At 40.8% G+C, this 25,950-nt stretch overlaps 1 protein-coding gene across 1 annotated transcript in view; it reads right to left on the reverse strand.

The window, feature by feature from the left end:
• The window catches only part of PPP1R1B (protein phosphatase 1 regulatory inhibitor subunit 1B), a 1,016,738-nt gene that overhangs the window by 610,972 nt on the left and 379,816 nt on the right, over nt 1-25,950 (reverse strand). Inside the window, exon 3 of the mRNA XM_044055047.1 lies at nt 21,954-21,976. Coding sequence (XP_043910982.1) covers nt 21,954-21,976 — 23 coding nt within the window. The remainder of the gene's footprint in view (nt 1-21,953; nt 21,977-25,950) is intronic.

Raw genomic sequence — 25,950 nt, forward strand, 5'->3', positions numbered from 1 at the left:
CGGCATGGTGTAATTGAATTTTCTGCCAAAATAATGTCGGGCAAAATCAAACCGACGTTTAATAGTGCGCTTGTTAAACCTAGCACAAAACTGACAACCAGTGACATTGTGGTCTGGGCCTAGACATGGGATACAATAGGAATGGAAATCCTTATGAGGTATTTGCTTCCCACAAGAAATACAATTATTAACTTTTACTGACATCGGTCTGAGGCAAGAAAAAGTTCCCCCAACGGGGTACTTAGCTTTGTAGAAGACTTTGGTTCTGGATTCAGAATGAAAATCTCAGGAGTCGGGCACCACACAGCAAGAAAGACTGAAGAAAATGGCGTCGGCTGCATCTTATATACTCCTGGCGCACTGACATCAGGGAAGAAGCGACAGCAACTGATGCCGGACCAAGACTTTGGAACTCAGGCCGACTGCGGGACCGCTTGACGGCAGGATAAACCGAGTGTGATGACTGCAGCAGTGTAACACGATGTACATCATCAAGTCACTCTGGCACTCAGGTCATTGAACCATAGGTACCAGTATAACTCTGTCATAGATCATGTGGGTGTTAATGACCTGAGACATACCTCCCTTGACTATATAAAGCAAGACATAATCGATCACAATGATTACGTGTCTCAGACAGGTATGAGCCTAACACTGAGCAGCATACTACCCTCTCCAAGGATGATGCCACGTTACCAACAGAAAATTATTAATTTTAACAATTAGCTTAGCTTCTGGTGTCAATCCAAGGGGGTACAATATTTGATGGCCTCAGAGGACAAGGTTGACAGACAACACTGCTTTGCCAGGGATGGTCTGCACTTATCCCAGCTAGGCTTTTGGATACTGGCAAAGACTTTTTCCAATCCCATAGTGCCTTCTTTAGGTAATGTCAAACTGACAAACCTAACAACTTAACTGAAACTATGAAGGACTACCTGAAGGTGGTACTGCTCACAGCTAGAGGTTTTAACATGAAACTCCACTCCCTACAAGCCTTCCTCTCCCTGGAAAGTGTAGACATCTGTGTAGTCATGGAGACATGTTTTAAAGTCGGAGAGAGTAAACAACCAATGCAAGGTTATAATGCCCTTCAGACCTTAAGACCAGCTACTGCACAGGAGGGAACTAAAGGTGGTGGAGTTTCAGTGTATATTAAACCTGACCTCACATCCAGATTAGTTAAATTGTATGACTCACTGGAACCTATACATGTGCAACTCACCATAAAGAGGATCTCTTATCATATCCTTGCAACCAACAGGACCCCCCTCCTTGTCCCAGGAAACCCATAGTACTTATCTCAATGTACTAGAGTCCCTCACCATTCAACTCAATATGATAATCATGGGGTTCTCTACTACCCCTCTATAGATTAGGAATCATACACCAGTTCTAATGCACAAGCTTAGTAGTTCCTAAACTTTGTTAATGCCAACATCCTAGAACAGTTGGTCCATTCTCCTAGCAGGACTATAGACATCCTTGACCTTGTACTCACAAACATGGGGGGGGCAATGTTCTCCTCACTATGTAATGTCTTCACTCATCAGATTTGACCGTAAGGCAGTACTACTTAAAATAAAAATTAAATCAGGAGATCCAGTGAAACCAAGAACCTTTAGGAACTATCCCAAGGCTAACCTCTCTCTACTAAGCAACATCTTGGCTAAATTCCAGCACCCAAACCCAGTAAACACCATAGCATATGCTGAGCTACTTACAAAATCTGTGTGCAGCCATATTGATAGCTGTATAGAGCGAGCTGTGCCCTCTCATATTAAAAATAAGACAAACTCAAAAGACTACTCTGGTAGAATGACAGTATCAATTGGTTATACAACAAAAACAAAAAAATCTTAGCAGGAACAAAGGTATACATACTAAAAGACCCCTGACCAATCTAAACAGGCAGCTAAGAGGGTTAATTAATACTTCAAAGTCTAAGTCACAAGAAAAAAAAATAGCTTCCCAGGCAAAAGACAACCTAAAGCTTTCTAAAGCTATGTCAGTAACCTCTGGGAAATACACAACAATGAGCAGAACTTATTGTAAATGGAAAGACCCACATTGAACTGTAGGCCACTGCCAACCTTTTGGCTGACAGGTTCTGCTCAAATATTTACCCCTACTCCCCTCGGATAGTCCAAAAGAAATAAGTCATACCACAATCCCCCAACCATTACTAGGGAACAGGTCATCGAAGCACTTTCAAGGCCAAAAATACTGCATTGAAGGGCCCCAATAACATCCTGTGATGTTCAATAAATAGCATGAAATATGACTTCTCTGACCACTTGAATCACTTTTCAATTGGAGCCTTCAGTTAGGTTTTGTGCCCAAGGAATTGAAGACAGCTACAGTCATTCCCCTGCACAAAGGCGATCCAACCACAGATCTGGGTAACTACAGGCCCATAAGTCTTAACAGCCTCATATGTAAGGCCATGGAAAGAATCATCATGGACATGATAAATGAGGACATAAGTAACCTGCAAACACTGGAGCCATCACAGTTCAGCTTTGTTAAAGAAGGTCATGCCTACTAAATCTGGTGGACTTTTTTGAGACGGTCACCAGAATACTGGATGAAGGTTAGACTGTGCACACAGCTTATCAACCTGGCCAAGGCTTTTGATACATTACCCCACTCAGGCATTATAGACAACCTCACTAATTTATGTACAAACCCTTTTATCACCCGCTAGATAGCCAACTGGCTCATTGATAGGGCCATGGAGGTCGAATTAGCTGAGGCCACCTCCACCAAGAGACCATTTACTAGCTGAATAGTAATACTAGGAAGAAATATCCAGGGAATTGTTATGGCTAGGCTTGTAAAGGCCCTAGGGCCAATAGCCTAGTACCAACCTATGAACCTATGAACCTATGAATCCCCCAGAGTTCAGTACTGGCAGCTCCTTTTTGCATCTGTGTCAGTGAAATGGAAGCAAATGCTGAAGGTTTACGGCTAACTAAGTTTGCAGCTAAATTTGCAGATGATTGCAAGCTGGAGGTTATCACTGACTACCCTGTAAACGCTAGCATTTTTTAAGAAGGTCCATCTCTGATTAACAAATGGTGCCAAAGCCATGGTCTTAAACTCAATGCTAATTAATACATAATTGTACCCTTTGGGATGTCAACTATCCTGGCTAATTACCATAATGATAATATGCCCCTACGAGTCAATCCAGAGGTCAGGGATATAGGTACGCACACAGACAGTAGCCTTACCATCACTTGGCCACAGTGGTTAGGAATTCTTTTTATGTTGTGCAACTTATAAGTAAGGGCATGGCATCTAGGTCCAAAGAGGTCATTATCCCACTGTACTCCACTCTTATCAGACTAGTCATGGAGTACAGTGTTCCCTTTGGTATGTACCTGACGAGGCGTATGCAGCAACTAGAGCGACCTCAGAGGTTCCTTACAAAAACAATATAAAGCACAACAAGCCTGCCTTATGCAAGTGCCTTAAAGCCTTTTTTCTCTACTGAGTCTCCTACAGCTTGCTGAGGGGTGATCTATACCTGGCTTACAAGGCATCCACACCCCCCACATTTATGAATCTTCTAAATATTTGTAAGTCAAAGAGTACTAGAAAAAAAAGGTTTTGGTTTAACAGCAACTGCCTGTCCTATGGAACAAGCTTCCCATCCATGTGAAGCTGGGTTCTTCTGTTCTTCTATTACCTGATTTAAGCATAACCTAGACCATTGGCCGGGGAACAGGAAATTCACACCAGGCCTGGCACCCATGTCCCTTATGGACAGAGGTAGCTTATAAATATCTGGCCCTCGATGTTCTCTTTGGATACACAACATTATTATTCTTTTGGGAAAACTTAACTAGGCTTAGAAAGACCCCCCCCCCGGGTCCTTAGCCTAGTAACAATCTATCAATATGTGAATCTATGAATCTATTACTCAATTGCACTGCATTTGCACAAACCAAAGATTTGCAGTGGGAAGTTGTGACGATTTCTTCAGACGTTGTGATTTAGTCCTTTTGCTAGATCTGGTAAGATTTCTTCTGAAGCTGTGATTTAATTATTTTGGCCAAAGTGCTACATGACCCTAGTTCATAATTCAGATGGTGATAAAGATAAGTCTACCTGCTGTTGCTACTATAATTTCCCAGTCAATAATATTGCTTAAGATTTATACTAATTATATGACCCTGTAAGGACTCTGCAGCTGCTTCATCATACAGACTTCTCACAACTTTATGTTTTTTTTTTTTTATAATTTAACTACATTACTTGTGTAGTTTGATCATTATCTGAGCATATGAGTTTGTGAACATTGCAAGGAGATATAATCAGGCATACTGACTGTTTTGGATTTGCTCTTTTAAATTACTCCAGGTACTCTGTTATCCTTGTGTCTAAGAAGTGGGTCTGGTATATTATAGAGACTTAATGCTGGCCATTCATCCTTCTAGCCTTCTTGGTATCTCAAGAATCCTTTTTATGAAAACACTGGGATATCATTTTAAAAAGACTTGGGGAACAGCCATATGCAGCCATGTTGGGGGGCATACCTTGAGTGCCCATGCCCTATCCCAATTAGGGTTACGCAGTTATGAATGGAGCCAAAAGGGTAGGGCATTGCCTGGGCAACCTTTAACATTAGACATATCTTAAAGAATTTGCCACATCACTAGAGATATCATAGGAAAAGGCAAAAAAATATCTAACAATGTAAATCAGAAAAAGAATCGCAAGAAAATAAATCAGAAAAATGTCAAAATCTGATGAGATTGAAAAAATGGGTTGGGAGGGTGGCCTAATGGTTACGGTGTTTGCCTTGCAAACACAAGGTGCAAGGTTTGAGTCTCACAAGGGATAATTGGCTAGGCTTAAAATGGCTCGCAAGGGCAGTTAGCTTAGTACTAATCTATAAACCTATGTACAAATTAGGAATGTGAATGAATCAAACATAAGAAAAAGTTACAGGTTAGTCCACACATACTCTGGCTAAGAGTCCCCACACAGTGGCTACTACCCTGTTAACAGAAAGATGTGCAAAATACAAAAAGTTAAACTACTTTGTTAGATTATGTAAAAGTTCTGCAACAGATAGAATACAAGAGCTATAACAGAGTAAACATTGTAAAACCATGACATTTTAGTATTGGCCGTGCACAAAATGTTTCAGAAGACAAACAGAATTAGAGCAGAAACAGTAATGATGAATGTACATGTGTATATACAAGTCATGAAAGTGATAGTAACTCAAGAGCTTATACATGTGTAAGAATTACAAATACAGACATGAGAATGTTAATAAATGTTGCTGCCTAAGTATAACAACCGCAAACATATTTTACCAGTATCAGAGACAGTACAGACAAAGCTGCAAAAAGGCAAGTGCAAAAACACACAGGCAATTCAGAGGGGTTACTAACAGCGAACGGTTGTTTGAGGAAGAGTGGGTTTTCTTGAGGTAGCCTGGTTTTCTCCCATGTTCCAGGTATGCAGTAGGTGGACTGGACACTCTAAACTGGCAACAGGTGTGAGTGTGTGTGCATGTGTGAGGTACACAAAAACAACTGCCAGCTGATGACTCTACATGATAATCACTGCTGATGTGACACCCCAACCCGATGTGCAAACATGGGAAATGGGTGTTATGGATGGATGGACTAAAGGATGGATAGATAAAAGTAAAAGACAGATAACAGCTATTGCAATTTTCAATGCATTAGAAGGAAGACAAGCTTGACTACTGAATCATCCAAATATAAGGGTGCTATGAGCAATATACTGAACTCTGTAAGTAGTGACACAGACCTTAGTGAAGGAGTTGGCATTTTATTAAATGATTACGTTTGGGGAAGAAGATAGAAAGTACAGTTGTGTACACTTACCATAAATGTAGATGTTTGAGTGTATTCACTGTTGCAGTCATTACATTTGGGTAATCTGCTGGCAGGTTGCCCTCAGTCAGCCTGAATTCCAAAGTCTTGGGTCCTGCGTCAGTTGCTGTGTTCTCTTCCATGACGTCAGGTCATCAGGGGTATAAAACATGCAGCCGATGCCATTTTCTTTAGTTTTTCTTGCCCCCGATGTCAAGTGCCCCAAAAAAGGTAGCAATATTTTATATATATATATATATATATATATATATATATATATATATATATATATATATATATATATATATATAGTACAGTTTTGTACCTACCATAAATGTAGATGTCCGAACTGGATAGCATCTGCAGTCATAACAACTGGGTAGTCCTGTCGTCAGGCAGCCCTTCGGTCGGCCGGATTCCAAAGTCTGGGTCCGGCTTCGGCTGATGTCGCACTCCACCCGACGTCATCTCTGTTGGTCTTCGGGTATAAAGGCATCAGCCGACGCCATTTTCTTCAGTTTTTCTTGCCCCAGATGCCAGTGGCCCTCTTGGAGGCTAAAATTTGGATAAATACCAATGTATGCAGACAAGGAAGAAGGCATGTACAAAAAATAAGCATGTATGTACATATATACAAACAAATACACCATAAGAGACTCCCCCCAGCTAGCTATTAGGAGTGTAAATACCCTAGGAGTACCACAGAGGGGAAGGAGGGTGGGTAATCCTGACTGCAGATGCTATCCAGTTCGGACATCTACATTTATGGTAGGTACAAAACTGTACTATGTCCTTCATGGATGCATCTGCAGTCATAACAACTGGGTAGAATACCATAGCTAAACTAGGGGTGGAGGAAAAATAAGTAAAAATTATGGTGTAGTCAGGATCCCTTGCAGTACAGCAGTGGCAAACCCTGCTCGGGATCTGGAATATAGAGGTAAATTGTAATGCTTGGCAAATGTATGCACGGAGGTCCAAGTAGCCGCCTCAATAATGTCCTTGGTTGCCACTCCTCGTAAGAATGCTGTGGTAGTGGCTGTAGCTCTTGTTGAATGAGGTCTTATGTTCTGTGGCATTGGTTTCCCATGGTGGGAGTAACAGAATCTTATGCAATTTCCGATCCATTTGGAGATTGTTTGCTTGGAAATTGCTTTTCCTTCCCTTCCAGGTGCATAGGCCACTAACAGCTGGTCAGTCTTTCTGTTTTCTTTTGTTCTGTCCAGGTAGTAGCGTAACTGTCTATGTACATCCAAAGTATGCAGTAGTCTTTCCCCCCTGTTCTGTGGGTTGGGAAAGAAGGTAGGTAGGTGGATTGCCTGGTTTAAGGACACTCTGGATACCACCTTTGGCATAAATGTAGGATTAGTTCTCATGGAGACTCTATCTTGATGGAAGATCAGGAAGGGTTGTACTGCCATTAAGGCCTGGAGTTCTGAAACCCTTCTTGCTGAAGTAATTGCCAGGAGGAAAGCAGTTTTCCATGATAGGTGTTGAAGATCCGCTGTTCCTGCTGGTTCAAATGGTGGGAGTGTCAATTTTTCTAGTACAAAATTTAAGTCCCATGCTGGCAGTGGAGGTTTCCTAGGAGGTTTTACATTCTTGATTCCTCTGAGGAATTGCCTGAGTAGAGGATGTGAGTAGACAGGCGGATCATAGCTGTATTCCGCCGAGATAGCTGATGCATGTATCTTGATGGAGGAATAGGACAGACCTGTGTGTAGAAGCTCTGCCAAGTATTCCAGGATGTTAGCAATGTCTATGTTTGACACATCTTTTCCTCTTTCAGCACTCCAAGTGGCAAACCTTTTCCATTTTCCTGCATAGTTCCTTCTTGTTGAAGGTCTGCAGGCTTCAAGTATAATGTCTTTAACCCTTTGGGATAAATCTGGGTTGGTTGTTCTTAAGTGATGTTCCAGGCAGTCAGTTGTAAGGTTTTTAGGTTTGGATGCAGGATGCTGTATTTGTTCTGAGTTAGCATCAAGGGCATCAGAGGTATTGGCCACATTCTCCCCTGAGACATGCTCCTGAGCAAGGGATACCAGTGTTGTCTTGGCCAATTTGGAGCTATCAGGATTATCCTTGGTTGTTCCTCTTTGATTTTCAGCAGTACCTTGTGCATCAAAGGAAGACGTGGGAAGGCATAAGCTGTCAGGCCTTTCCAACTGAAGGAAAGGGAGTCCACCTTCCATGCAAGAGGGTGGCACGTCCTTGTGCAGAATTTCCTGAGTTGGTGGTTGAGTGGGGATGCGAACAGGTCTATTTGTGGTATTCCCCATTTTCTTGTGATGGCCTTGAATATGTCCGGGTGCAGCATCCATTCGTGAGCATTCGATGTGGTTCTGCTTAACATATCTGCTAGTGTATTTTCTTTTCCTGGCACAAAGGTTGCCTGTAACTGGATGTTGTAGTTCAGTGCCATGTTCCAAAGGTCCAGAGTCATTCTGCATAGGGGGTAAGAATGAGTGCCTCCTTGCTTGTTGATGTACCACATGACTGTGGTGTTGTCTGTCCTTATCAATAAATGGCCTTCTTTTAGGAAAGGTTTGAATTTCTGGATTGCTAGCTGTACTGCCAGCATTTCCTTTTGGTTTATGTGCAGGTGCAGCTGGTCTGGAGTCCACAATCCTTGTATGCATTTGTCCAACATGTGTGCCCCCCAACCTAGGTCTGAGGCGTCCGTTGTGATGATCTGGTTCGCTTGACCTTTGTGGAAGGGCAAGCCTAGATTTGCCTGGCATGCTTGGGCCCACCATAGGAATTCTTGTTTTAGGCATGGGATTAGCGGTATTTCGGCTTCTAGGCTGTGGCTGTGCTGAGACCATAAGTTTTTTAGGTACCACTGTAGCTTTCTCATATGCAGTCTTGCATGAGGAATCAGGATTATGCATGATGCCATGAATCCCAAGGCCTGCAGTATTTTTCTTGCTGTTAGTTTGTTCTGCTTTGTTAATGCCAAGAAGTAATGAGGAAGTTGTTCTTGTTTTTCTGCAGTCAGGAATGCCATTTGTTTTACTGTATCCAATTCTGCACCCAAGAAAGTTCTTGTCTGGGATGGAATCAGCCTTGACTTTTTTAGATTGACTGTGTATCCCAGGGCTTGTAACAAGTAAATGACCCTTTGTAAATCTGTTGTCAGCTTGTCTTTGTTGTCCGCTTGTAGCAGGCAATCGTCCAGGTATGGATAGATTTGGATTCCCTGTAGCCTGCAATGAGCAATTACTGATGCCAGGCATTTTGTGAATACTCTGGGCGCAGTAGATAAGCCAAAGGGCAATGCTGAGAATTGATAATGCTCTGATCCTGCAAGGAATCTGAGGTATCTTCTGCAAATTGGTCGAATGGGGACGTGCAGGTATGCCTCCTTGAGGTCTAGAGTCACCAGCCAACACTCCTTGCCCAGCATGGGAAGAAGTTGCTGTAGGGTCAGCATTTTGAATTTTGGGACGATGATGTATGTGTTTAAGACGGACAGATCGAGAATGGGTCTCCAAGTCTTTTCTTTTCTTGGGACTAGAAAGAGTCTGGAGTAAAATCCTTTGCCCTGTTGATTTTGTGGTACTCTCTCCACAGCTCTCATGTTGGTTAGCTGAATTACCTAGTTTAGAGCTTCTGTTTTTTGAGTTGGTGGTAAATTTGGCATTCCACTGTTTACTGGTAAGGTGTGGAAGTGGAACCTGTAGCCTTGGTCTATGGTTTTAAAATCCACTTGTCTTTTGTGATATAGTGCCAATTTCTTGAAAATAAGGCTAGCTTTCCGCCTAAAGGTGCTGCTATTTGCTCTCTGGTAGGCGGTGTCAGAGCCAAGTCACTGTGATTGTCCTGCTGCAGTGGCAGTGTTTGTGTCAGTGCCTCTCTGGTTGTTACCTTGCCACTGTCGTCCTCTGTAGGCACTACCTCTGGATTGGTTTCTGCCTCTAGAGCGTCTATACCTGCCTCTTTGGGTCTTTGAGGAGTCTGGAAAGGACCAATTCTTGGCAGGCCAGTTTCTGCTAAACCGAGGGGGCTGAACCTGTAAGAAATCCTTAACTGTTTGTACAGATTTTGCCTTCTCTTCCATTTTCTTCATTACCTGTTGAGCGGAAGTACCAAATAGATTGTCCTTATCCATAGGAGCATCTAACAACTTTGCTTTTACATGATCCGGCAGGACTTGTTCTTTCAACCATGCATGCCTTCTTATCACTGTGCCAGTCATGGCTGATCTAAATGAAGCCTCCAGTGCATCATAGCCACATTTCAAAGAATGGTTACTAACCTGCTGTATGTTATTCACCATTTCTAAGACATATTTCTTATCTAAGGTTTCTTCAGAGGAAAGTTTCTTAGACAACTGATCAAGCATAAACTCTTGGTATTGAATCATGTGAAACTGACAGTTTAAAGCTCTAGCTGAGAGAGTGGCGGATGTGTATACTTTTTTGCCCCATCTGTCTAATGACCTGGCTTCCCTTTCAGAAGGGAGAGGGTTTTTTGTAGAGGTAGAGGCTACTGCCTTAGGCCCCTGGGAAATAGTCTCAGGGTCTGCAAGTGGGGCCTTGTAAAGGTGGTGATGAGTGTTAGGCACCCTGTAAAATCTGTCTGGTTTGGCAGGAGCTGGGGGTAAGGAATCAGGTGCAGTGCAAACGTCATTAAATGCATCATCCACAACAGGCAAAACTGGAGGTATAGCTAAGGGCCTGTGTTGCGGCAGGTGCAGAAAGGTTCTAAGCCTTTTTCTTGAGTCTGAGAAATCCTGTCCTTGCCATTGGAATTGTTCTCTCATGGCATGTAAGGTTTCCCCAAAGGAGAATTCCTCTGGTGGAGAGACGGATGGAATGGAATCATCAACATCGGAGTCTTCATAAGTGGACAAAGGAGCCTCTGGCTGTTCTGTAGTGTCTGAGTCCTCCGAAGAATCATCAGAGCCTTCCTGCTGGGGTGGCTCTGTTCTAGGTCTCTTTTCTGGAGGCTGAGAGGCCCTGTCGGTGTGTGTTTGGGATCCCCTAATTAAAGAGATCAAATCCTCTGCCAGGGTAAGCATTTGAGAGCTAGAAGGGTGTCTGTGAGAGGGGGCCTTAGCAGGAACTGTGCTAGCAGTTTTTGCTGCCTTGGCCCTGGCAAAGGCCTTGATAGACATGGCTGCAGGAGGCCTAGCAGCACCACGTGCTGGGGTAGAAACATCCAAAGGGATGGTGTCAGATAACTCACTAGAAGCCACAATAGAAGGTAAAATTTCAGAGGCTAATTCAACTGTAGTAGCAGGAGCCTCGGTAGTAGTCATGGTTTCGGCTGAGGAATGACCGGTTTTCTCGGTTTCGGCCGAAACCGAGACACTCGCGGTTTGCTTATCCGTGGTTTCAGCCGAAACCGCGGACCGCGAGTGTCGGTCTTTTTCCTTGCGTTTTTTAATTATTTGGGTAGTCGGATGATCCGACGGCATAATGTACGCAAAATCGGAGCCGAAAAACTGTTCAGCAAACTCCGACCGACGCCTAAGCGTTCGTCGGTTGAAGGAAGCACAGGCTGAACAGGCAGCTACGTCGTGGTCTGGGCCTAAACAAGGTAGGCAGTAAGAGTGGAAATCCTTATGAGGTATTTGTTTCCCACAAGTTAAACAATTGTTTACTTTTTCTGACATCGGCTGAGGCAAGAAAAGGTCCCCAACGGGGTACTTAGCTTTTTAGAAGTCTTCGAAGTAGTATTCGGTAGGAATCTCTGGATCTGACCGACCGGCACTTGCAAACAGCTTCTGCTTCGGGTGCTACGCGGCAAGAAAGACTGGGGAAAATGGCGTCGGCTGATGCCTTTATACCCGAAGACCAACAGAGATGACGTCGGGTGGAGTGCGACATCAGCCGAAGCCGGACCCAGACTTTGGAATCCGGCCGACCGAAGGGCTGCCTGACGACAGGACTACCCAGTTGTTATGACTGCAGATGCATCCATGAAGGACATATACACACACACACACACACACATGGATCAATATAAACTTTACCTTCATCTACAAGCAAATACACCACATAGGTTGTAGAAGCTAGAGAAGGAAAGATAAACTTTAGAATGACAGGGGGATGGTAGGACGGTAACCTGGACTGCAACAGTGAATACACTCGAACATCTACATTTATGGTAAGTGTACACAACTGTACTATGTTCTTTGTGTTTCACTGTTGCAGTCATTACATTTGGGTAGAATCCCAAAGCTATGGTTGGGAGGCTGGAGCTAAACAGCATTAGGTGCGGCTATGAGACCCTGCAGCACTACAGTGGCAAAGCCTGTCCTGGACTTAGAGTGGAGAGGCAAATGATAATGCTTTATAAAGGTGTGAACAGAGCTCCAAGTAGCAGCCTCTAGAATGTCTTTGGTTGGTACTCTTCTGAGAAAGGCTGCTGAAATAGCTGCAGCTCTGGCGGAATGAGACCTAATGCCCTTGGCCACAGGTTTACCATGGTGTAAGTAGCAGAAACAGATGCAGTGGCTTATCCACTTTAAAACTGTCTGCTTTGAGATAGCCTTTCCTTCTGATCCTGCAGCATATTACACTAGTAATTGCTCAGTTTTTCTTAGAGCTTTAGTCCTGCTCAAGTAGAATCTTAGCTGTCTGTGTACGTCCAAGGAATGCAGAATTCTCTCCCCCTTGTTCTGCGGATTTGGATAAAAGGTTGGCAGATGAATTGTTTGTTTAGGAGCCACACTGGAAACCACCTTAGGCATAAAAGTAGGATTTGTCCTCAGAGAAACCCCGTCTGGGTAAAATATAATAAAAGGCTCTACAGCCATGAGGGCCTGTAGCTCTGAAACTCTTCTTGCTGAAGTAACTGCTAGTAGCAGAGCTGTCTTCCATGATAAGAACTTTATATCAGCGGTAGCAGGTGGTTCAAATGGTGGCAGGGTGAGCTTTTCCAACACATAATTGAGGTCCCATGCAGGTAATTGTGATTTTCTAGGAGGCCTTAAATTTTTGGCTCTTCTAAGATACTGCTTTATTAAAGGATGAGAAATGATTGGTGGCTCTGTACTGTAATGAGCCGAAATGGCAGAGGCATGGATTTTGATTGATGAGAAAGATAGGCCTTTGTCAAGCATCTCTGTCAAGTATTGTAATATCTGAGGAATATGTGGTTCTGCTGTATCAGTTCCTTGTGCTTGATTCCAAGCATAGAATCTCTTCCATTTGTCAGCATAAGATTTTCTAGTACTAGGCCTTCTGGCTTCCAAAATGACATCCATCACAGCTTTACTGAGAGGTGTCGTTTGTATGATTACATGATTAGCCGTGCTGCCAGGTTCAGTGTCTGTAGTTGATTGTGCAGGATCTGATTGTTTTGCTGGGACAGTAGTTGTAGTCGTTGAGGCAAGGTCCAAGCTGGGTATTGAGACAAGTTCCTTAGGACTGGGTATCAGTATTGGCGGGGCCAGCCTGGGGCAATTAATATCATCTTTGGCTTCTCTTGTCTGACTTTTAGGAGGACCTTGGGTAGAAGAGGCAGAGGAGGAAAGGTATAAACTGATAGGTTTTTCCAACTGAAGAATAGAGCGTCCACTTTCCATGCTTGTCTGTGATAAGTCCTTGTGCTAAATCTTTTCAATTGATAATTTTGAGGACAGGCAAAAAGATCTATGTCTGGGCTCCCCCATGTATCTGTTATCATGAAGACTTGTGGATTTAGTTTCCACTCGTGAGGATCCATAAGGTTTCTGCTTAAATCGTCTGCCAGTCTGTTTTCCTGGCAGGAATTGAGCTTGAAGATGTATTTGGTAGGTCAAAGCTGTGCCCCACAGTGCCATGGCTAATCTGCAAAGGGGGTATGAGTGTGTGCCCCCTTGCTTGTTTATATACCACATCACTGTGGTGTTGTCCGTCTTTATCAGTAGTTGCTCTGGATGAAGTAAGTCCTTGAAGGCTGTTAGGGCATTTTGAACAGCTAGCATCTCTTTTCTCATTTTCTGGTTGATATGTAGATGCATTTGTTTTGGTACCCATATGCCCTGAATGCATCTTCCTGCCATGTGGGCCCCCATGCATAATCTGATGCGTCTGTTGTTAAGGTTTGGCTGGCAGGGGTTAGAGTGAAGAGCCGTCCCATGTTTTGGTGACAGGCTTTTTGCCCTCCATAGAAACTCCTGTTGCAGGCAGGGAATGAGAGGAATCATTGTTTCCAGACTGTGTGAATGTTGACTCCATAAACTTTTTAGGTACCATTGAAGTTTCCTCATATGCAGTCTTGCATATGGAATTAGTAGGATGCAGGATGCCATGTAGCCCAGAGCCTGCAGAATTTGTCTTGCAGAAGACTGTGCTTTTGTTGCCATCAGTTTGAAGTAAGTAGTCAGTTGCCTTTGTTTGTCTAGCATGAGGTAAGCCATCTGGGCAGTTGTATTCAAGCTTGCACCCAAGAATGTTATCTTTTGAGAGGGAACCAGTTGTGATTTATTTTCGTTTATTGTGTACCCTAGGCATGTTAGAAGCCTTTTCACAAATGCCAGGTGTCGAAGAAGAGTCTCCTTGTTCTCTGCTTGAATGAGACAGTCATCCAAGTAAGGATATATTTGTATACTTCTTTATCTGCAAATGCAATTACTGGTGCCAGACACTTTGTAAAGACCCTGGGCGCAATAGATAAGCCAAAGGGCAGTGCAGAGAATTGGTAATGCATTAAGCCAGCCTTGAATCTGAGGTATCTTCTGCATGACTGTCTTACTGGGACATGCAGGTATGCCTCTACGTCTAAAGTCTCCAGCCAAGCATTCTTGCCCAGCATGGGCAGAAGCTGCTGCAAAGTCAGCATTTTGAATTTTGGAATGTCCAGGTATGTGTTCAAAATTGATAAAACCAGTACTGGGTGCCAGGCCATGTCCTTTCTGGGTACCAGGAACAGTCTTGAGTAAAAACCTTGTCCTTTTTCCTGCTCTGGTACTGTCTGAATGGCCCTCATATTCACGACGGACGTAACCTGTTTCTGTGCTCATTGATGTTTTGGCAGATCTGGCCAACCATTTGCCATTGTCAGAGTGTGGAAATGGAATCTGTATACCTGTGATACAATGTTTAGTACCCATTTGTCCTGGGTTATTAACTGCCAATTCTGAGCAAAAAGTGCTAATTTTCCCCCTATGGGTGCTGCCAAAAGATAAGTGCTTGGTGTAAGCAGAGGGAAGTCATTGGGATTGCTTTCTGTAGGTTTTCACTTTATCTCCTCCAGATTTGGAGGTGGGATGCGCCCCATTGCTTTGACCTATATGAGTCTTGTGCCTGGTATCTGGAACCCTTAGGGCATCTGGATTTGCCCCGTTGAGCTCTGTCTGACACAGGAAATGACCAATTATTTGTAGGCCAGTGTCTACTGAATCTTGGTGGCTGCATTTGTAAGAAGTTTGCATAGACTTAGCTTTGTCTTCCATTTTGTTTAAAACCTCTTCTGCCTTAATACCAAACAGGGAATCATGCTGTAAAGGAGCATCTAGCAGTTTAGCTTTAACATGATCAGGCAAAATGTGTTCCTTTAACCAGGCATGCCTCCTAATCGCAGATCCAGTAACTGTGGCCCTGCAGGAGGCCTCTAAAGAATCAAAACCACATTGCAAAGTATGCTTTCTAACTTGTTCAGCTGCATGCAATAATTCCTGCAATTCTTTATTTTATGCACATTCTGAAATCAACATAATTTTCTGTTTCAGCAATCCCATAACATGTTGTTGGTACTTAAGCATATGAAATTGACAGTTTAAGGCCCTGATTGCCAAGGTTGCAGATGTATAAACCTTTTTTCCCCATCTGTCCAGTGCCTTTGAATCTCTGTCAGAGGGGGTAGGATTTTTTGCTGTTGAGGCCTTAACTCCCTTTGGACCCTGTGAAGTAGTTTCAGGATCAGCAGCAGGGTTTCTAAATAAAAATTTATGTGAGTCAGGGACCCTGTAATATCTGTCAGGCTTACTGGGAGCTGGAGGTAAGGAGTCAGGGGACAAGCTTGACTCCAAAAACACATCATCCACAATGTCTAAAACAGGGGGAATGGCTAAAAGCTTTTGCTGAGGAGAAGAAGGAAATCCCTGAGCCTCTTTTTTTGATTCTGAGAAGTCTTGACTCTCCCAGTGAAAATGCTCCCTCAAAGTACGCAAGGTTTCACCAAATGAATAATCCTCAGGAGGAGATGCAGATGGAATAGACTCCTCAGCATCAGAATCCTCATAGGGAGAGAAGAGGAATCAGAAAAAATTGAAACCTGATCTGAAGATTCATAATCAGTGCCTTGCCTAGGCCTCTTATCTGGAGGGGGATGGGTACCCTTGATCAAGGTAATAAGGTCTTCAGCCATTTTGATCATCTGTTTTTTAGGCATAGAGGCCTGTGCACGTGGCTCATGCATTGGTTTTTTAGTTTTGGAAGTTGCTTTTGTCTTTGGTTTTGCAGCTGTCGTCGGTTTGATATACAAATGTTTAGGTCTGAATACACCCTCAGAAGCCGGTGCCTGCTCAGCGGCTCCAGATCCATCTGAGGGAGATACATCCGTCGGTCCAATACCTTGAGTATCTTGAGGCATGCCAGACTCCACATGGGTGTCGGTAGATGCCAGCGACTCAAAGGTAGCGGGTATCAGGGTCTGTGAAAGCGCCTCACTGAGTACCAGCCTTTCTCTGTCCTTTTCGTTGCATTTTTTATGCTATCCGACGACATTTCTGGGTAGTTAAATCTGTTTCCAAAATACTTTGATGCAAAACTATACCGACGCTTAATAGTGGGTTGGTTAAATCTAGCACAAAATCGACAGCCAGGCATGTTGTGATCAGGGCCTAGGCAAGGAATACAGTATAAATGGAAATCCTTATGAGGTATTTGCTTCCCACAAGTAATACAATTATTAACTTTTTCTGACATCGGTAAAAAGCAAGAAAAAAGTTTCCCCAAGGGGGTACTTAGCTTTAGTGAAGACTTCAGTTCTGAAATTCAAACTCAAATATTTCAGTAGTCGGCCGACCGGCACTTGCGAAATGCTTCTGCTTCGGGCACTGCGCTGCAAGAAAGACTAAAGAAAATGGCGTTGGCTGCATGTTTTATACCCCTGATGACCTGACATCATGGAAGAGAAGACAGCAACTGATGCAGGACCCAAGACTTTGGAATTCAGGCCGACTGAGGGCAACCTGCCAGCAGATTACCCAAATGTAATGACTGCAACAGTGAAACATGAAGAACATCACTTGTATAAAAAGTTGTAGAAAATTATTTTATTTGATAGACTTTTTTTTAGCTGTACTATTACAATATCAGAAGCACCGAATCCATTGGCAGTGAATCTCTCTGTCTGTACCATGTTATTTGTTGTCTGGATCTTTAGTGTTTGTGGTATAAGCATTTTATAATGGATTTGGAAATTCTGGAGGAGAGGCGGTATTTATTTGTTTGTTTGTTTGTTTGTTTATTGACATTTGATTGTCAGGAAAGTCTGAATGGGTAGAAGCCCACTTTCAGCAGAGGCCCAGGGAGAAAAGCTCCAGATGAATAAAAACATTACAATAATTTTACAATTTTCAAAAATAAAAACATCTGCAGTTTAAATAATTATAACAAACTAGACATAATATAAAAAGATTAGTTTAGAAAGCAGTAAGGAAGTAAGTGATGAAGAGAGAGTAAGGAGGTATAAAGAATGAAAAGGTACTTACATTTAAGGATATAGGTTATCCTGATTTTGTGCAAGAACAGAACCAGAATTTAGCTAGGAAGTCTTTCAGAGTGGTTTTGAAACATGGAAGGAAGGGTATAGACAAGATGGATACAGGTAAGGACTTCCTAGCCTTAGTAGCCTTGTACAAATACAAACAATGCCCAGCAGATTTGCTAGGTTTCTAGACAGACAGGAGTTTTTGGTCACTGGATTGCAATGGTTAACTGGGAACATAGTTTTGCAGAATGTTTTATAGTGCTGGACAGGCAGATGGATGCTGGACAACTTTATAGGTGGTAAGAAGTTGTGTATGTTAGATGATGTGGCAGTTCTAACCAATTTAGGCTTTTCAGTGCTATACAGTGGTGGTTTCTGAAAGGGGTATGTGCTACAAATTTAGCAAATTTGCTATAGCATTTTTCAAGTTTTCATTTTTGTGAACCCTGGAGGTAAGTAAGGATGGAAGAGCCATAAAGAAGAGTTGGGAGGAGATACGTAGTGGCAAGTGTAGTTTTAGTTGCATCAGTGAGAAAGTTTTTGGCTTTGTAAAGCATCCCTAGTTTATGATGAGTTTTTCTTATGCAGTTTTGTATATGCAGGTTGATTGTAAGATTATCCACTAACACCCCTAACAGTTTGCTATGAGAAGTGACTTCAGTGGCTGTATTATCAAGGGAGAGGACTTTAAATTTTGTTTTTTTTTTATGTGAGAGGGATTTGGGCAAAAAAGTAATAGTCTGGTTGTTTTTAGGTTGAGCATGAGTTATGAGTTACAAAGCCATGTTTCACTGGCTGTTAAAGCTTCCTGACTAATTTTTTGGAGGTGTACCATGTTGTCAGATGTGCAAATGAGAGTGGAATCATCTGCGTATTGTATTAGAGTGGCTTGTTGTGTGCAAGTATAGAGTGTTGGTGAAAGTGTTAGAGGAGGGGACCAAGAATAAAGCCTTGGGGTACACCGGTGATGACTAGGAGGTAAGGAGAGAGCATGGAGTACCGTTTTACTGATTAATACCTATTGGACAGGTAGATTTTGAATGACAGAAGGGTGGGCTAAGATAGATCTAGTGAAGACATTTGATGTAGAAGTTTGTTGTGACAAACTGTGTCAAAGGCTTTAGACAAGTCTAGAAATAAGGAAGAGTCTAGTTTGCCATTCCATTATCACTAGTTTTATTGACTGCATCTACCTAGGTTAGAAGGTCAGTGCTAGTACTATGGGAAGGAAGGAAACCATGTTGTGCAGTGGATAGGAATTCTTCCTGCAGGAGATAATCTAGCAATCATATTTGAATACACTTTTTAAGTATTTCTGGGAGTGGAGATAAGATTTCTATAGGTCTAAAGTTATTAATGTCTGTTGAATTTACTCCTCTGTGCAGAGGGATAATGTGTGACTTTTTCCCAAGAGAAGGAATGTGGGATTCCTGGATTGACCTATTTATAAGAACTGAGACATGATAGGCAATGCTACTTGGGCTGCTGTTGTTAGGTACTCACTCGGAAGGCTATCAGCTGAAGAAGATCGTGGTTTAACCTTGTTTAAGAGTAGTTTTATAGAGGATGTTAGCACAGCTTTGAATGTGAAAGCTGATGTGGTGATACGTGGCTATAGGGAACAGGAAGATTCTTATTTCTTTCTACGTTTTTGGATTGTGGGGTGAAGTTCAAGTAAACTGGTATCAGTAGCACAATGAGGTAGATTTGGTTCATAAACACCTTTTAATATAAATGGTGTTTGTTTTTTTTTCCTCCAGGGTTAGTGATTATGGAGTTAACATACTTAACTAATGGAAGAGGGCAAGGCAAAGTCCACACAGGTGGGATTCGATGAGATTATCTCTGATGAGATTATCCTCGTGCAAAAAAAAAAAAAAAAAGCTTACTCTTGTGTATTCCACGATGGTACTGTTACATCAGTACTGATTTCTCAAGACTATCAAACACTATTTTTTGGACCTGAAAATTTAGAGAAAAATGAACCATACCAAAAAAAAGTAACTTGGTCACCAATATGTTTTTTATCTGTCATTATAGCACCTGTGCCCTCATGAATATCTTTAGTTTACAGCCCTGACAAATTGCAATTAATCCATTAACCTAATGTATTTTAAAATTTGTTACTTATTTTTTACACTTTAATCTTTACTATTTGTAATGCTATTAACTTTTAAACACTTGAAAGTTAAAGAAAACAAGTGAAGTAAGAATATCTACAGAAATGATGTAGTAAATGTACATTCAGACAGAGAAGTATCTGACTCAAACAGTGGCTGACAGTAGAAGCACGCTAAAGCTAAAGTGTTCAGCAGACTTGATTTAAGGGCAGAAAATCACCAAACAGAAATGCATGCAAAAAGAGGAAAGATTCCAACATTTTTTGGCTCTTGTGTGGCTCATGTACTATAAAGGATTGATCTTTAGTATAAGTTAAGACAAGGAATATCATAGCATATAAAATAACAAGTAATCCAAGGGATAAGAAATGTGAACATTTACAGTGATTGACATAAGTATATATAAAAAACACAAAAACAACATGGTGATGAACAAGAAAAGTATGTGATAAACTTAAAGAGAATGCACCGACACAAGACATGAGTTTGATAAATCAGAAATTATGATTTCATATATTTGGACAAGCTTATGTCACCAGATCCAAATAAGGTAAAATTTATCAATAATATTCCCTTACCAAATAAGGATAAGAAAAGTTAGGCATGACAAACTAGAGCTCAAGATTAAGTAGATGATTTAATAAACCATTAAGATAATTAATGAAGGAGGACATTCACTCTGAATGGACAAACAAAAAAATACAGTTCAAGCAATGGGTAAGCTCAGAGACATTAGTAGTTCAAATTAAGAGATGATACCAGTTTAGTGACACTAGGAGTAATCATCTGTTAACTGCAGGATGCCAGACAAAAAGTTATAGCATATTCAAGCAGATCATTGTGTGATGAAGGAAACATATATTCACGGAGAGGAAAAGAACCATTATCAATAGTATTGTGAACCATTTCATATTTGGAAGATATAATACATTGACAACAGACCTTACTCTCTGGTGGTACTCTTTAACAACTCATAGTCAAAACTATATTTAGAAATAAATAATAATCACTGAAGTTACAGCCCTCTTAATTCAGAGTGCAATACAAAAGAGGACAAAAAATTGCTAATTAATATTTTCAGATATGTGGTAATCAGACTAGAGAAAGTGGGAGAGACATGATAACATTACAGATTATGCGAGCATGACAGTAAAATATACTTTAACAAATTACCTGAATCTGATAGAAATAGAGAAAAAGAAAAAGATTTAGTATTACAGGTGAAAAAATAAATATGATGCAGACACAGACACCGTATAAAGGTATCAGGAATGCAAAGATGAAATAAAGGTTTCTGCAGAAGATAATTGTTTGCTAAAGTGACAAATCTAATAAGTCAAAAGTATAAAGAAAATGCTGCATAGAAAGTATATCAAGGAGTGGTAACAGGTGTGTTCTCAAATGTAGAAAATCATAAAGTTTTATGTGACTATTCATTATTCCCGACAGTACAGAGCAAAATAAAGAGCTGCCCAAAACACACTTCATGAGCAAAGGGTTTACAGGTTCATAGGCAAATACTAGGCTATCAGTATGCAGACTATTACAAGCATAGCCAATGACTAGTAGTTAGAATCAAACCCTGTACTTTGTGTCTATGAGGTGAGCACCTTAACCATTATACCAAACTTACCGCCTTAAATATGGGTAAGTACTAGGCTAGGTACCCTTTCACAGTATTTTATCAAGCAAAGCCAATTTCTCTTTAAAAGTGAAAATCAAACTCTGTACCTTGTGTCTGTGAGGTAAATACCTTAATCAGTATGCCAACCCATATGAAGTTTATGTGTGTTTGTGGATTGTGCGTTCATGCTTGTGTATATGTGTGTGAGAGACCATGATTGGAGGGGGGATTCTACTGCCTTTAGAAGGAGCTAGTTACTACTGCAATGAGCAGATCTGCCATGATATACAGGTTATGTTAAGTGCAAATCAGGAAACATACATATTAGCAGATAATGAGATCTTACATCGTCACAGTTATCATGTTTCTGAATTGCAAATGGGCACATCATGCTGTCTTAGGGACTGTAATGAATTCCCAGAATTATTTCTTTATTTCTTTATTTTAAAGGTAAGTAGACTGTATCACTAAGCCCCTTTTCAGCCATAACCGACTGAATGAAAATGAATCTACCAATCAAATGAAAAAAAAAAAAGTTAATCAGTAGAACAATATACAACAAATCGGTTTGTACTTAGGACAGGTTATAAATCATGCAAATAATGTAAAATAAACTTTACGTAACTAAGACATACATTTTCCTTATGTATTACTTAAATTAAGTTATACTGTAGTATTCAGTAAGGTGTTATTACTGACCTGATGTGGAGAAGATTCTTCTTCTACAAAAAGAACAAAACAGAAATTGTTAGTCTGAAATACAAAACGATGATTCAAAGAAAAGTAACACAAGTTTCTCTATCACGACAAAACTGTTAATTTTTCATTCTGGTTGGTTTCTCTGCAGCAGAATATTTCTCCACCTGTCATGCAGCACTACAATACAATACAATACAATAACTGCTGCAACTTAACAGATTTCAAAACGTCAATATAGCTGATAGAAAATAGAAGCTGTTAAGTTGAAAGAGATTATGCAGTCAGTCTAATCCACAATACAGTCCCCAGAATTGCTCGAGACATGATTGCATATTATGTAGGAAATTTTCTCTCATTTTCATTTCACTCACCTTTGTTTATAACCTCTTTCCTGTTTCATGACATAATACTTTGCTGTGACATCAGTTATCACAAAAGTGCACCAAGAATAATTATTATGTGACATGAGCCAGGGGTATGTTCATACAGTTATACATTTTGAAATGGTGCATAGCAACAGTCTTTCTGCAATAGCCTGGTGACATACCTACTTAGAAACATTTTGAATATTTTAGGTGAAGTGGTGCATTTTGGTAAAATGTAACATGACAGAATTGACATAGTCAAAAATAAATGTTTCTTAACTATGAGATAAGATAAAGTCATGATTGTTTGCATGGATGCATCTTTTCTGTCTTTTGGTGCTTCATATGCTTATACAACTTAATTAGCAGTTAATTTTACATTTTACAAAAGTGAAAAAATAAAAGAACACAAAAATCCTTCATTTTCCTTTAAGGCACCTGATGACATCTGCTTTAATTGCAGCTATTTGCTGTGCTGATATACATTTCTACTATAACTAATGCGTACTCACAGGCCTAACACACACCAGAATCTTTACAAATCAGTTACAAACAATTTTTGCCCTCATTAAGGTGCTGCCCCAAGCATGCAAGTCTGTAAAGGGTAGAAATAAGCTTTATAAATAATGTATGCTAACAAAGCACAGTGCAGTACTTCATGGGTGTTACTATTCTGATGCCTGATTCCATACAAATCTCTGAAATCACCATCGTAAACTCTGAGTAAGTAAAAACTGGAAGAGCATGTTTGTAAAGTCAATCCTGTATTAATGTAAGCTCACCTTAATTACATTTATTTTAGCTACCACTATGATAATTTGCATACAAAAGGAAAAAGAAAGGCATATCTACTAGATATGGTAACTGATGTAGAGAAATGGGTGATGCAGCTGTAGCACTGAATAGTAAAGCTTACATTAGTGTTTGGTAGTAGTAAAAATATTCAGTATAAAACTGGGTCAAAGATGCTTTACTTGTCAATTGCAGGGGTTTCTGCAGGTATCTACTTGTAGCAGGTTTGCACTCCTGTATGCAGTGTTGGATATTAAGTTATGGTCCTACACCTAGGAAGGTATGATGCTCCTATTTCACCCAAAGCCCTGTACCTCACTCTTCCAGCCTTTCTTTGCTGAACACTTAACCGTTGTCATGGAAACAGGTTTAGGATACCTGTCTTTCTCTGCTCTTCTTTATATTTCTTCTCTGGTCTTCTCATGGCATATACATTCAAGCCATGTTTTCCCCCTCTCCCCCTCCGCCCTCTGTGTCATATATATATATATATATATATATATATATATATATATATATATATGTATATATATCCCTATGTAGGTTCACTTCCAAATCCTGAAAGCCCAAAATCCTGAGACCAAAATCTTGAAAGTTCAAAATACTGAATCTCATAATACTGAAAACACAGAGGATACCAACACTCGGTACTTGAAACTCAAATGTATGCCATCGCTTATGACATCAATCCTCAGATTATTCCAGTGATTTACAGAAAATCACAAATTTTATGAGGAACAGACCAAAAATATGAGGCACAGATCTGGACAGTTGAAAAGTATGGTGTTGTGTCCTTATTTAGTGTGTGTGTGTGTGTGTGTGTGTGTGTGTGTGTGTGTGTGTGTGTGTGTGTGTGTGTGTGTGTGTGCTGACAACCTGCTTGGCATTCAATTTGTCCGTATGTGAGAGTCTTGCCTCCAATTTCATAATGTTACTACTTCTCTCACATAAATTATTCGTTTGTTTCAGGAGTAAGTGGTTGTCAGTATACATGAGAGAACTGATTCATTGCCTCAGAATGTCCATGTCTATCAGGCTGGCCAGAGAGATGATGTAAAACTCAATAAACAGCAAATAGAATCTGATACCATGGTAATCTCAGTCATGGTTGTAGAAACAATGGTATAAATGCTGCTGTCAGTCTAAAACCTGTTTTAAAATTAAAACAAATGCCTTTGAGATAAAATATTTTAATTAAAGGATTTTTTACATTATATGTCAAGGAAGTTTTAGTTTCTTTTATTTTCTGTTTTTATAACATCTGTTAATTAGTGTCAGTTTCTAACTGGAATGCTGTGTCATGTGATTATTTAATTGTACTATTTAATGAAGTTGTTTTAATACGACTGTTTCCACACTGATGAATGGCATTGCCCAAAAGCTTTGTGTTTAATAAATCTTGTTTTAAAGTTTGGTATATTTTTCATTGGTTAGAAGATGTGAAACTGCCTGTACATGATAGCAGGATCTTACTATATGTTTTATTAGGAAAGGGAATGGATTAATTAGACAGGAATGTGCTGGTAGCACCGAGACTACAAGAGGGACCTATAGTTTGTGTAGGCTAAGGTTGATCAATGTCAAGTCTGCTCAGTGAGCAACTGAGTTGCTCCAAGAGCAGCAGAAAACCTTGAAAGGGTTTCACTGACAGCTGTTTAATGAAAAACTGAGCTTCTAGACTTTTCTTCTTTACAAGGGCACTTCTGACCACTGCTGTGCAAAGAGCAGCACCAGGCAAATGCAAGGCTTAAATACAAGCAAAGAGAAAAACATTCTAAGCTAACTACCAATCAGGAAAGCACACAATAATCCTTCCACTGGCAATCACCATCTCAGACAGGTTATATCAGCTTACTTCTACCACAAAGGTGCAGAAATCCACCTTCCTAATGTAGAGTAGCTGGCTTGGAGCCCAAGTGTAACAAGAGCACAAAAACTACTAACAACAGTCCTACAACTAACAGATAGAATATAATACAGTGCAATTAACTACTTAAGCAGCAACATACAATACATTTTTTTTGAAACTACTAATGTACAGTCACAGTATATAAGAGAAGCACAAAAAGATACTTAGAGCCCTTTGGTGTGCTTCCCAGCTCAACTTGATCAGGTAAACACCTATTGCTAGTAAGTGAAGAATCCCAATCCTCCTAATGTAAAAGCATGGTTACTGAGTGTCCGGAATGAAAAAGTGAAATGCTACCACAAATAAACTTAAAAGATACAAAATGCTACCACAAATAAACTGAAAAGATACAAAATGCTGCCACAAATAAACTTAAAAGATATGAAATGCTGCTACAAACAAATAAGGATCCATGAGTACCATGCTTAGGGTGAAAGGATGTTTTGATGGATCTGGGGGTCACAGGTGGCCCTGTAGAATATTTGCTCTTTACAGTAGAGGGTGTGTTTACTGAGTCAACAAATATAGCCTTGTGTGACAGATGAGACTGTATGGTTACAATCCTGCACTTTGCCTGATCACAGATGTTGCCCTGATCTGGTGGGAAGCTTGGACCAGATGCATTGTCTCAGAGATGTACTAGTACAATGTCTGCTGAGAGATTAGTTTCCTTCATATGGACTCACATACTGTTAGGGCACTTGGTGAATGTATTGCTGTTCATTTGCATTTCATGTCCTGAAATTGCATTATGTCTCTGTGACACTTCAGGACAAAGTGCGCAGAATGATAACGGACTTATGTCTTCCATGTGGACATATTATGCATGTTGATAAATACAGAAGAGTTGTGGATCTGTGACTCTGCCATTGCCTCTTGCATATTTGGGATTTATCAACAGTTTGAAGCAGCGGTTCCTTTGGGATGAATG

This window comes from Protopterus annectens, chromosome 13.part0 (assembly GCF_019279795.1).
Source record: "Protopterus annectens isolate FY-2018-M chromosome 13.part0, PAN1.0, whole genome shotgun sequence".
Taxonomy (NCBI): Eukaryota; Metazoa; Chordata; order Ceratodontiformes; family Protopteridae; genus Protopterus; species Protopterus annectens.